Here is a 14,635-nt window from a genome sequence, read left to right as displayed (position 1 = left end):
CTCCTGTAAAGCTGCTCCTCTTTACTCGCTGCAGTCTTCCATAATAAAAACCATCCACTGCTGTGGTGGAATAAATGTGCTCGTACACAATATTAGCCTCAGATTGCACAGGAGTGCAGTGAGTAAGTGGATGTTACAGTCCACCATTAATAGTTCCCATTCGTTCATTACCTGTGCAATTGCTATTGATCTCCCAGAGGCTGTTCCAGGGTTCAGTCTGCCGCTGAAAGGTCTGACATGCCAGTGGGATACGTCAGGCCATGCAGACGTGCCTTATAGAAAATAATATCCTCTACCCGCTGGTGTTGACTCTCAGTGGCTTTGTATGCAAATATAGATTATTGTGATTGATTGGATGGGATTTAGGTTGAAATCATTCTCTTTCTATTGTAATTGTTTTTCAAATGAAGGGATAAAAGGCTCGCCGGATGGAGACGTGTAGCGGAATATCTCAGAAGAAAGATAAAATGTTTGCTGTTGAGGAGGGTTCAGCGGGATTTCAGATGTTAGTCAGTTTCCAAAGGTTGATTGAATTTTAGATGATGCTTACCCACCAGTAATCATCGTCATTTTGTCTTCATTTTACAAGTTAAATCTTTAATAAGTAGAGTTAACTGTTACAGTGACATCGGGACGGTGCTGTTTCCCAAAAACCACAACAGAATTAAGCTTTACATCTCATGCTACCTATGTTATCATGTGCTTCATAATATTAACATTAACTATGCTTGCAGAAATTAATAACATTGTCCAAGCAGCTGATGCAATCAGTGATTTGAGCGGGATAATTACAGAATGAGAAATACGAGGTTTCAGTTTGGAGAATTTGGGATTTGCTGTTTCTCTTTTACTGAAAGAAGCATTTGGAATATATAGATGAATAAGACATACTTTATTAATCCCCAAGGGGAAATTTATTTTTCTCACTCTGTTATTGAACATGCTACACAGACATACAGTATGCACAAACAGGATCCTGTGGAGATGCACTAATGGAGAGATGTCAGAATGAGAGCCTCACAGGAAGGAGCGCCTGAGCAGTTTCGGGATTCAGTGGCTCAAGATGCAATGCTCACAGGAAGTGAATAGGCCCCTCTCCAGAAACTAGTCCCACATTCAACACTTTGGACGGAAACAGGATTCGAACCGGCAGCCCTCCTTCAACCCGAGTCCCTATGGACTAAGCTGCTGCCACAATAAACATGAAAAAAAAAAAAGAATTATAAGTCACAAATACAAAAAACTTAGTCTATTTTAAATTTAGATTATTTGCATAAACTATTGCCAAGCTTTGATTTGGTACTGCACAGTTGAAATACAAATGATAAATATTTTGTGCCTCAGTATCTCTGAAAGCTGAAAAGAGAAGAATATATAATTAATTCACATTTATCCGTCTACTAAGTATCTTGTCCATCTACCTGTGTGTCTTCCAGGAGGCTGTGGGGGAGAACACGGGAGTTCACGGTCCAGCAGAGGACAGGAAGGAGAAGGTGCCCAGCCCCCATCTCAGCCAACTGGTGGTCCTCACTAACAGCGGGACTCTTTACGGACTCGCCCAGCGGGTGGTGGCCACTGAATCTCTGTAAGTACTCTCTGCACCACACTCCAGATGAAGACTTAACACATTGCATAACAAAGTAATTTTAAAGTAATCAGTGTAATTGCACCCTAGAAAATGATGCAATTACCAGTATAGGTTTTTATTTGTGGGTGGAAAGATTATGATAACATGGCTTTCATTTCGTCACTATTGTTTCCTGGCTGTTACGTTCATCAAAGCGTTTTCTATTATCAAGGTTAAGAGGCCACTTCTCTCTCACTTCTGTGCCTCAAGGAGCTCATTTCATGAAGCAGCTTTACAGAACCTGGCCATCAAACATTATTATTTCAATATTCACATTAGGGGTGCAAACGAGTACTCGGGTACCCGAGTCGGTTACAAAAAAAATGTAATTGATAATCGTTTTTGTAGTCCACATTTTTGTAAATGTTTCTTGTTGCATTGTGGGTTCTAGGATAGGCCTAATTTAAAACAGAATAAAAGAAGCACGAGCGCAAAAAGAAAATAGATGACAAACAAAGCGCTGATAAAGGCTCTGTGTTGTTGAGCCATACGCTGCTACCCTAACAAAAATATCCCTTTAATTAACCCCCCTATGAATTCACAATTAACAAAAAGTCTCAAACAAACGAAATATGCAATATGATCTACGAAAGTTCAATTCAAATTGTCTTTTTAGTCCACAGAAAAAGAAGGACTTTCACTTTGCGATTACCGCTTTACTCCGCTAAACCAATGACGTTTGATCATCTAGGACAGAGCAGCATAACTAGATGTTTTCCTATATTTTGGAATTTTAGATGATTATTCTTTTAATAACTACAAAATGGAACAACCATATAGGGAGAAATAGCTCATAGCGGATGGACGAGCGAGATTGAGCGAGTGTGTCATTACGCACAGAGGAGAAAGCTGAAACAGACAGACACTTAAATTGTTCACCTGTTCTAGTGTAACTTCATTTACCAGAGTAAAGTGTGCTCTACACTGCAGACTGTAGTCTTTGTTAACAGAATGTTGCTGTCAAAACAGCTTCAACGTGCGATGAGTGCGCATTGAGGTCTGCACGTCCGCTCGCCACACTGCTCCAATTATAATAAAGTGTTAAAACGGTCATAACACGTCTGTGTGAATTTTTATTTGAGGTTTGCTGTTATTAAAATCCTGAAGATTCAAATGAATCAATAGATACAGTCGGCATCGCGTCATAGTTGGGGGCGGTGCCTCCCGTGGGGGAAAAGAATCACAGAAAAAAAACAACTACAAAACGATTACTCGAGTACTCGCTTTAACAATGAGAAGAGTAATCGATTAGAGAAAAAATTGCATTTCTGCACCCCTAATTCACATAGATAAAGCAGGATAAAATCATACAAAAAAACTAAAACAGAAAGAAAAAACTCTTCCCTGAAATTGACTATTTGTACTTTTGCAATGAGTCACAACTTACTCATTCATTTTCTCCCTCTTGGACTCCTGTGTAGTTGTTCTCCCTCTCTATTTTCCCTGTTACATCACACTCACAAAGGCACCCTCATATATAATAAGGTCAAACTATTCATTTTTGGACAACTCTTGGACATGAAAACTCTGCAGTGTACATTCACTTTATAATGAAAGTCTGTAAACCGAGAGCCCAGATCGACAAAGCTGCAGAATTGGCTAACACATTCTCTGACAAATGTTTTCATGTATAGGAGGTAGACAGCTAGGTCAGATGAATGATAGAAGCAAAAGAGCTTAAGTGCAGAGGTGAAGATATTTTGTGGATGAAGTATGAAAGAAAAATCTGCTGATATCCATGAAGAAACAGAAACCGGTTAAGAGACCTTCTGGCATGTCAAAAGCCTTCTGATTCAATGATGAAGAAAGAGAACCAAACATGAACTCAACAACATACTCAACAAATACAAAACAAATATTCAGAAAACCTAAAGGCACCTCTCTCTCATGAAGAACTGACTAGAGCGCTCCTTTTCATGCCGAAGCAATGAATCACCTGGGCCAGATGTCTACCCAGCAGAATTGTATTAACAGTTTCAGTGCCTTCTTTCACCTCTTATTTTCAAAGTAATATCTGAATTTCACCAAAACACCACCGTGTCCCATCATATGAACACTGCGAACATTACGATGTTCCCAAACCAAATAAGGACCCCACTTAATTGTCCAACTATCGGCCAAAATCATTACTTAATACCGACACAAAAGTCATAAGCAAGGCGTCATCAGTTAGACTCCAATCAGCAATCTCATCAATAATACCAATAAGTTCTCAACAAGGATGCCCACAATTGTTTGCTCTTTTCATTTAACCCCTGACTGCAAATAGTAGACAATGTTACCACCACCATAAAATTATTCTTCATGCAGATGACATCCTGCTATACATTACAACTCCAACACCCTCACTTCCATGAGCCCATAATCTGATCATTAACTTTAGTAAGGTGTCTGGACAGTCTATCAACGGGACCAAATCTGAGATTCTGCCCACAACAAAACCCAACTGGGAGCCTGTGGCTTGGGAACCAAACACCCAAATATATTACATAACACCCAGAATCTGTATTTCTCTAAATTCAAACAAATTAGTCAAGCTCAACAAAAATAAATTAACTGCATTACCTTTTTGCCATCACCTCTATCACCCTACCCCCATGATGGTTCTCCTCTTTTCATAGCATAGGAAAAAAAACACAAATCCAAACTATCCATCATCCAACAACCTAAACAATATAGCGGACAAGGGGCCTTAAACTTCAACTACCCTAAAATCTGGTGTATAAGACGCGCTTTTAATACCTATTTTTTTGTCTTAAAAGTTGGCTGCGTCTTATACACCGGTGCTACCAATATACCAGTATAAAATACTGGTATATTAAAATACTGAAACACGCGCTGTCACTACAGCGGGGCAGCAGCCACTATCACTGCGACCTGATGGGATTTAAAACCCATCACCATTCATTGTGTATTGAAACTGTGCTGGAAAAGACAGCGACACAGACCAGTCTGGCTGCGCGACTTTTTCCACATCTTTTCACCCTCACAAGGTCATGATCATGCATTTACAGAAACAGTGGTAAATTGTTCCGTAAATACACCTTGTGGAGTGCTCTTTTGATTGAAAGAGTCCTATATTAAAGTTAAAGCGTGACCAGTGGAGTCGGGCAGCGCGACTCGCAAGCTATGAGTCTGTGCCTCTGATTCACAACTTTCCCTGCAGGCTGAGAGCTCAACTACCGTACTGTAGCTAGTAGAAGTGCAAACTCCTGAAAGAGAAAACAGACGGAACTAAAAGAGCGACACAGCTGCACAGAAACTGCACGTTGTAGACATCACTGAACACAATATAAATCGGCACGCAGGAAGAGAGTTTACATTTTTTCTCTCTAATAGACGTCCTAATAGGGTGCGTCTTTTATACCGGTGGGACTTATATTCCGGATTTTACGGTACTACATTATCTCACACCAATTACTGTACATTAATACTGGACAAATGAAATCAGCCTAACCCTGGCTAGATATAGATACATCCATTAAAACTCATAGCCACTACAAAAACAACAATAGAGTCAACACCACTCTTTGTGCATGGTGGAAGTCAAATGACATTCTCAATCATAGCTTATCACCATCTCTCCACACCCCACAAATGCAAAATCCCACGTTTTTAATCAACAACAAACCCTTTATCTACCTAACCTGGAATATGAGAGGAGTAGCTAACCTCAGGCAGCTACTCAGCGATGGCTTACACATGACCTTTGACTGAATTAAAAAAATATATACCAGACCACTGCTACTTCCAGTGGGTCCAGTTAAAAGTGGTCAATAGGAAAAACATCAACACCACAACCTTTAGTAACCTTTAATGTCTTGTCCATCTGGTCCTGTCTTGGCTTTTTTGCCTTTTCTGTCTGATGTCTTCATTTTTCACATGTCAATAGGCACATATAGATAATTATGTATTAGCACTCTGTAAATCTGTAAACACAAAATAAAATTCAAAAAATCTAATCTGTTCATTCCAGAAGAAGCACTGACTTAATCTGGGCAAAACTGACTGAAGGTTTTTTCTGTCTGAAAATGTTTTATTAGAAGGGACAATCTCAGCCTGAACACCTCTGACATCCTCAGGATACGGCGTTCTAAACATCATTTTAGAAAAAAGAAAGGGCAACATAAAGTTCACAATCCAAGTGGTCGGGAAAAAAAGAGGTGTGAGAGACATCTGAAATCCTTTAGGTGCCCCTCTTGCTGTTGCTACATGTTGCTTTTAATAAGTGTGATCAGATTAACTGAAAGGTGGGCTCAGTTTTGCCCACGCTGCACCATATTGTGAAGGTAAACACAAGCTGTTGCAGTGATCCTCTGCTGCATGAAAACAAACAAATGCCCACTGAGCTCATTTATGGTGCTCTGGCTGTGTTTAATGTAGTGCTTCCAGATGTGGTGTTAAGCAGACGGTACTTATTAATATAAATGAATGCTTTTAATATAAAGGTTCCTGATGGGGTTACATTTATTTCCTACAGATGGTCTCTTTGGAGCTTCAGTAACAGCCTTATTAGTGGATAAATCAGCCATGCAGAGATTTGAAATAACATAGACCTTACCCTAAGCATATTATTTTCTGTTTTTGGTTATCTTCCCTCAAAAATAATATAAACAAAGAAGTATATTTTGAATTTTAAGCATACAATTTGTTGTTTACCGTCACGAGAAGACACTGAGGAGAATCATTCAGGATTTTGTTTTGATAAACAAAAGGCAAAAATGTCTTTAAAAGTGTTCTTAACATTAAAATATCAGAGCTTCTATAAGAAGTGCGTGCTGATGAGCTGGGAAAAGCAGCACTAGAGTTTTTCGGCAGAGAGTACTTGATTTATTTTTAGTGCTTAGAGAGAAATTAATTAGGGATCTTTATCAAAAATGTATGTTAAGGTTTTTTATAAAAACTAGAAAATCTTTCAACCAAGGAATCAATAAACCTTTGACATTGGTATCAGCCTCAAACACCCCTTATTGTCCAGTTTGTATAAAAATAAAAACGAACATTACAAAGCTCATACACCACATATTTAATTATCCTGCCTTATTTCAAATTCTGAATGAGTATTTTTTACCTTTTTGTAAATAAACATACTAGATTCTGTAGCCTGATAGTCTTGTTGTCCATTCATTTTCTCGTCTTTATGCAAAAGTTTCTCCCTCTCATATGGTGAATCAGCTGACTAAGGAACAGGGAGTTGTTCAAAGTGACAGGGTACTCTGTGTGACGCAGGCGGGACTGTTTGACGCTGAGGATGAAATTGCTCACTTGGTTTCTGAGAGAGTTCAAACTAAAATTGGTTTAAGTGGAAGCACATCATGTGTAGGCCAGCCATTGGGCCATACAGTTTTTTGTCTGGTTGAGTTGTTTTTCTTCTTGTAGAGGCACTGTCCAATCCGTTGTGTTGTTGTTCTTGACTTGGAACTATAAAGAAATCACACCTTAAGAGGCGCTGCACCTCAGCAGACATGTTTGTTAAACCTCAGAAGTCAACTCTGAATTTCACTCCAACCTCAGGTTTTGTTTAGCGCACAGTTAAACACTCAAGATTCATCGATCGGCCTGAGTCAACAGGACTTTATTTTGTCAGGGCTGAACTCACAGAAGAATGGGGGTGTTAGTTCTGTCCATATTGATTTTCTTGTGTCCTGTCTTTCTTTTTCCTTTTACTTTGCTTGTCCTCACTATTAAGGCTAACTGAAAGCCATTCATTGTTAAAATAAAAAAAGAAGGACAGGCTGATTTGTTGGGTTTGAAGTAGAGGTAATTTCAAAAAGTGGTCTTGAGCTGTCTTGAAACAAAGACTGATCTTAAGTACTACGACACAATCCCTTTTTTTCTTCTTCTGTTGTTTAAATGCTGTTGTGTCAGAAAAGGAAGGCTGAGCTTTGACATTAGTACTAGTATTGGTCAGTTGTTCTGTATTGTTGTGATGTTCTGAAATAAAAAGAGACCAATGAACTTTTTTGTTAGTTTCTAAAACTTTGGTCTTCCAAACAAACAGAATTCAATCAAAACTAATATCAGCTTTAGTCAACACATCTGTCACTTGTTAATAACACAGGGAACAGACATAGTAATTTCTGTCATTGATGTCTGCTCTGCTGAGCTGAATTTATTCTTCTGTTTGTTATGTGTGTTTTTTTTCCAGTGTGTTTTTGGCAGAACAATTTGAATCCCTACAGTCTCACCTGGACACAATGATGCCTTTAGCCAAGAAACCCTTCCTGCAACAGTTTTATTCTCAGGTATGCTTTCAGCTTCTCCCTCAACTGTGTGTACTTCCAATGATCTTTATGATGCAGTTAATGCAAGGCCTTTTCATTTTCATCATTGAATCTGTAACAGAACAAACATTATCAAAAGAATCATTCTTAATTATAAACTTGTATACTGTATCTAATCCATCTAATCATTTTTCATTAAATGTGTATCCCTGGGGACAAATGATGATGTATCTGTCACTAAATATTATACTCGTCCTTGATCATCAAAGAAAAAAAGTCATTTATACCCCTCAGGCTCTTCCCCATCTTTTCTGTTCTTGTTGTGGTTCCCTTGACATTTCAAACCGTCAGCTGCTCTGGCAGGTCTGTTTACCCATCAACATAAAATGAATGTCATGTCCTAAATTTATACCCTGGAAGATATTGTGCAGTCCATGACGTTAGCTTACCTGCAAAACACGAGGAGACCTCGACTTTTTTGTCTCTGACATCGCTCTTCGCTGCTCAGATAATGTTGAAAAAACACGTCGCATAAAACACACGTACATGTCTTCTCCTTTTCCTCCTCTCAGACGGTGTCGACAGCCAGTGAACTCCGCAAACCAATCTACTGGATTGTTGCAGCGAAGGCCATCGACTACGAACAAATGTTGCTCATGATGGCGGGGGTTAAATGGGACATCAGGGAGATAATGTCACAGCATAATGTGTATGTGGACGCCCTTTTAAAGGTAATTTTGCATAAGAGATGTGTAGGTGACTGTTATAACATAACATGAGATTTCCCATACTGTTAACACTTTCTGATTAGAGTCACACATTCATTCATTCTTATGCATCCTTATGGCTGTTGCGTTGAAGAGAATTTGATAATGAAATGCTAATGGAAAACGTGGATTTTTTACACAACTAGCAGACACAAATCAACATTTTCATTAGCTTGAAGTTTTACATCGGTCCAGCAAACCCAAATTATTCATATACAAGTTCTTGTTTTAGATCTATTTTTGGGTGTCCTGAACTCCTGAAGGAAATATCTTCATCTTCTTCAGCAGCTTGATGCTCATATTTATTACAGACTCGTACTTTCTCTTCCATTTGCACCAGTAGGGTTGTGCATAGTCGGTTTATCAGAGCTATTTCACCAAAGCAGAGGTCTGGTGCTGGAAACATGGTGTTTAAGGGTAATGAAAGAATGAAAAAAGTTGAGCCTCCTGCCTTGAAAACCAAAACAATGTGCCACAAAAAGCTAAGGGGAAATGATTTCAAATGTGGATTTTAGAACAAGCAACCCATTTAACATGCGTCATTTACAATCTTAATTATTGATGTTTTGCTCATGTTCAGAGACTTCATGGACACTTTCCCTCATAATCCGTAAAAACATTTCTGCATTAAGATTGTTGCATAAATAATGCTGAGTAGGCTCTAAGTCAGTTGAATACTAACACTGATAATAAATAATAATACATAAAAATAAAAGTCAATTTACTGTATATTAAAATATATTATTTCTAGGGCTGCAGATTTGGTTATGTCACTTGCGCCATGTACAGAGGCTACCGTCGTCAAAGCAGCGCCTGTGGGTTTGAATCCGATCTCAGCCCTCTGCTGCATGTCATCCCCCGCTCTTTACTCCCAACATTTCCTGTCTCTCTTCAGCTGTCCTTTCCGAAAGCAAAAAAAAAAGGCCCAAAAATATAACTTAAAAAAAAAAAATATATATATATATATATATATATTTTAATATCTAGTAATATCTAGTTTAGTTTACATTTAGGAAAAGTTAGAACTCGTCCAAATGTTAATTATTTTTCCCCAAACAAATACTAATGGTGCTCTGTAGCCCCCTCTGTGTCATGTGATATCCATGTTCCAAAATGAAGAAGACTCAAAAGGCAGCAGTAGATTTTTAGTCTTTGTACCGGTTGTGACGAGCTAGCACTGGCTACACATATAAATACAACAAAAAGCCCAGAATAAACACAGATTAAAACCATGAAATCCAGTCCAAAGTAATTAAAAAACAGAAAGATAAAGACGAAGAAGAACCTAACTGTTCCCTAACACTGTGAAATTCAGTCTAGGTAATCCTTGGAATATCTTTGTGGTTTACATAACACTTACCTCTTATTCCATGTAAAGTCAAGAAGTCTTAAGCTTCTTGTCTTTCTGCTTGAGTTCCAATTAATTCAGGAACTTTTACAATCAATTATTTGGGGTGGTCTGAATAATTTAGCTCATGGGTGAGCTGATGAGAGCCTTATTCAGACCCGTCCTCAAGTTTTCAGCTTTGTTTAAGACTTTCAAGCTCAGCGCTAGCAGATACATTTTTTGGGGAATTGAAAGTTTTAGTGTCTTTATGCATGCTGCTCACTTATCCCATCATGCATTTTTCATTGGGTTGGAAGGACATGCGGCACTCGTTTTCTCACCTCAGAGAAAGGTCTGAAGGGCCCGCTGTGGTGTGAAAATCCTGAACAGACCATCACCAAAGCAAGACAAATCCCCACGTGTGCATCCGAGTTACTCAAAGTCATGTTGAAGAAATCTCTTAAGAAGGCACATATTGGTGAAATAGATAAATATGTTCCGATAGAATCAGAGTAAACAGTTATGTGCTTGTATAAATTCAAACTCACATTTTGAGTGCCTGAATGGCTCATACATGATTTTCTGGATCCAGAGACTCCGCCGTTAAGTCCATTAATTTAGCTCATGAGCTAGTTTTCCCTAATGGGAGAAATCCTCAGTCTCCCTGGCCTGGTTTGAATGCTGAACCATGTCAAAACGTCTGACATGATGCATATTACAACTAGCATGTACTTTTCCCCCCATCAGGCCCTAATAGCCTCTGCCAACTTGTCAGACATGCATATGGATTGTGTTATGTGTGCTGATTGAACAGAATGTGCTACATTTTGTCAAACTGCACACAGGAGGATATTTTATTCATGAATTCAGGTTGATCAGTGGCATTCAACAATGGCATTGATTTGCATATAAAGTGGCGAGGAAATACAGCAGCCTCGGAATGACTTCATTGAAAGTGCTTAAGTCAGACAGTATTGTGCCACTGTTTGTGAATGAATAACATTTTATTCTTGGGAGGAAAAAAAAATAATGGAAGTGTGCCTTAAACTCAGGTCTATTCTTTTTAACATGACACTCTGAAAAACAACGTAGACATTTCCTACATCCATCACAGGCACATTAAATCTGTGTGGACTTAAATGTGTTCCCTAACAGCATCATTTCATCATCGTTGTATAATTGAATGCATAATAAAAGTTTCCAGAGTGCAGCGAGTACACAGCAAGTCTCTGGCACACCTGAAACCTGTCTTTCATTTCAGTACATTCTGTTTGTTCATCTTTCTCAGCAAAAATGTACCATAATCCTTTGTGTTCAAACTTTAAAGAGGGAACATTTGATGGCTGATTAGGTAGAAGTAACCTCCTGTCTGGTTGGAGGGTATGAGGACCACATTTTGTATCAAGAGATAGGGTAGGGCTGCAGCTAAGCTTGAACAATGTGTACCAATGAGGCTTATGACCGATTCCCGAGTGAAACTATGTGGTGGATGATGTTGTTATTTGGGCTGGGGGCACATGTTTGTGTCTTCAAGCAGATGCAGAAAAACAACATAACCGGCTAAAAACGTTGTAAACAAAAAGTGACAACAAACTAAGTATTGGAACCAGAAATGAAGGAATCAGAGGGCGGTGTCAGGGAGGGCATTAGCAGTCTATCTATTACTTATATTCTCTCTGCTTTGCTGATGACTTGGTAAGTTCTGTAAATCATATTAAACAATTGGACAGATCAGGTGTATGTGGATTTTATACATGAATATGAGCAGGACACATTTTAAGGAAAAAAAAAATATATATACAGTATATGTATATATATCAGTCAGTGTTTCCTAAAGCTCAAGATAACATCCACAAATGACCATAAAGAAACCAGAAAATGTTCAGATATATATATATATATATATATATATATATATATATATATAAAGCTGTAATAAGAAAACAGAATGTTGTTTAAAAAATACAAAAAAAAACAGAACAACCAATCATTTAACTGTATAGTAGGAAAATTATGTAATTAAATAATTGACAACTAATCAATGAAAGAATAAATTCTTGCTGCAGCTTTGGATGATGAGTGTCATAACCCGGTTGTGACAAAAACTGAAGCAGTCGGATTTTAAATTCACCCATAACAAGACAGATGAGGTGTGTTAAATCAGTATAATCAGTGGTGAACGTGTGGATGTGTGTAAAAGCATCATGGTGTATGTGGTGTTGAAGAGTGCACTAACATAATAGCTAAATGAATAATGGTGTCAGCTCAAGCTCAAGCTTAGGCAGAATAGAGAGAGACCGAGAGGAACAGGATGCTGGTCCTTATATCCTGGGTGGAGCAATGGGCCCATCATCAGCACCTTAAAGACAATACAAGCATATGAGTACACAACCAGACACACACTCTAAGCAGGGGTCGTCACAGTGAGGTACCTGCCGACGAGACGTTTTCACAATAGTGAAAGGTCAGATATATTATACGACATGAATCAAGACGAGCCCAAAGGCAGTTGAACAGTTTTCAGCCTGGATGGTCCAGTACCCGACTACAGTCTTCAACAGCACATAAATGATTTCTTTTAGCAGATATTTTGCAGGCTTGGTGGATTCTTTCTCCTGAAGCCGTCTGTTCTGCACATCATGATGTTGTGTTCGTCAGTTCAGACTGTAAAGCCATTAAAAGCATTAAGTTAGAGTGGAGGTATGATAATAACCAAGACAAACTGCAGGCTCTTTACTCCATGGAAGAAATGATTTGGTCTTGATTGATTGATAGATTTGATTTATTCATGTCACCATTAAAGTGGGTTTAGTATGAGCCAAAGCATTTCTGAAAATAATTACACACCTGATTGATTATTCTCTGGTGAAAGAAAGATGTTTCCGTTTTGAACGTTTTTGTTATTGTAATTGAGAAAAACCCGGAGTGGAATTTAAAGTCTGACTTCATTCACCCGTCTTGAGTGATGGATTATGGGTATTTGACTTCTTGATTATTGAGTATATTTTGAGTGGGTTATATGTGGGTTTCTTGAGTTTCCTGTAAATAAAATTAGTTTTGCTTTGAGTAGTTTTCGTGCGTCTCTCATTCAATGTAAGGCTTTGCTTTTTCATGTGTACAATCCTTGTGTGATGTTTAGATATTTTTTTTTAAACTAACAAACCAAACTTAAAAATTGTAACAACAAAAACCATAGACTTATCTTAAATGCCAGGAGAGAGACCTAAGTGTTAAAATAAGAAGATAAAAAAACGCATGTCAAAGTCAAGCTGTCACCGTACAGTATGTTGTTGGTGTGGACTTTTGTTTTCTAAAGGTTTTCTAGTTGGGAAAACAAAAATTGTGTTGGTGCTGTGATGTCTTGTTTGTAGCTACAGCTCTTTTTGATATACTATGCACAAGCTACTAACATGTTATTACTTTTAACTATTGTGAAAATGAAACTTCACACTACTCTAAACTCTCTAAACTCTTGAACGATGTCCACCCTGTGTTTCTCGTCCTCTCAGGAGTTTGAACAGTTCAACAAGCGTCTGGGAGATGTTTCCAGACATGTACGCATCCCGCTGCCTGTGTCCAATGTTCTGTGGGAGCACTGCATCCGCCTGGCCAACAGGACTCTAGTAGAAGGGTAAGACAGAATTAAAACATCCATAAACTGAGGGGGATGCTTCATTATTGTCAAGTGGCTGACAAAACGAAATATATGTTTAAAAAAACACTCACATTATTATGCATAATATTTCCCTATAAGTAAATTAAAAGCGCCTTATTTATAGAAATGAGTCTTAAAACCTTTAGTAAGATCTAGAAGCATACCTGTGTTTAAGACAGAACTTCACCTGACCATGACAAACCTCTGCACACGCTTAGGATTCCTTTTTATTCCAGTACAAGTCATGACCGCAGTTAATGTTCGGTTGATTTTCCCACAGAGGTAACATCCATCTATTAATACTTCTACAAAACACACGTATCAAAATGTGTATTCTTGTCTTCTTAGGAGTGGCTTTTTTCTGTTTTAATGCTCTCAGGTTCCAGCGTCTCTCAGGTTACGCTCTCTTTTTGTCTTGTGTCCTGTACACATAACAGCATTAATGAGTGATTGTATAATGGTGATTCAAGGCTTCCACTCTCATCCACCGTCCATGGCATTTTTACAGACAGAGAAGATTAATTTTTCTCCTCTTTCGTTTTATTTTTCTCTCATTACTTTTAACATCTGCACGGCATAAACAAGAAGGGGGGAAAATAAAATAAAAAGTACTTTCCAGAGCATGTTGTCAAGCTTCATGAAGAACAGGGGAAATTACCTGCAGTACATAAGAAACCTGGAGACCCTGCTGCCAAGTTCCTTTGGAGTAATCCCCCGAAGAAAACCACTCTTGAGCGGCTGCCATCTTTTTCTCTCCGTACTCTGGCAAACCTCTGGTTCACATCGCTCCAGCTTCACCAGAAGCCCATCAGGGGGATTGTATGACACAGACCACTCTCACAGAACGTTAAAACGCTCTCGACACATCCCTTGTAATGCATTTCACTACTTTCTCCTTTGTGAGATATGAGCTGTAATAGGTGACAGAACAGCAGTGGGGGTTCCCCCCCCCCCCCCCCCTCGGCACTTGTTACCCCTGCTGTCTTTTTACTTAGCGCCCATGTGTAGAGTAAAAAAAGGCTTTTAGATTGAAGG

General features: G+C 38.6%; 1 protein-coding gene across 2 annotated transcripts in view; it reads left to right on the top strand.

Moving 5' to 3' along the window:
- The window catches only part of vps50 (VPS50 EARP/GARPII complex subunit), a 110,939-nt gene that overhangs the window by 92,202 nt on the left and 4,102 nt on the right, over positions 1-14,635 (top strand). For both annotated transcript variants that reach the window (XM_020631689.3, XM_065947993.1), the window contains 4 exons: positions 1,437-1,585; positions 7,776-7,872; positions 8,424-8,582; positions 13,455-13,576. In XM_020631689.3, the coding sequence (XP_020487345.1) occupies positions 1,437-1,585; positions 7,776-7,872; positions 8,424-8,582; positions 13,455-13,576 (527 nt within the window). The remainder of the gene's footprint in view (positions 1-1,436; positions 1,586-7,775; positions 7,873-8,423; positions 8,583-13,454; positions 13,577-14,635) is intronic.

The sequence above is a fragment of the Labrus bergylta genome, chromosome 19, assembly GCF_963930695.1.
Source record: "Labrus bergylta chromosome 19, fLabBer1.1, whole genome shotgun sequence".
Classification (NCBI taxonomy): Eukaryota; Metazoa; Chordata; class Actinopteri; order Labriformes; family Labridae; genus Labrus; species Labrus bergylta.
The sequence above is the reverse complement of the archived record's forward strand: the minus strand, read 5'-3'. Positions and strand labels throughout refer to the sequence as shown.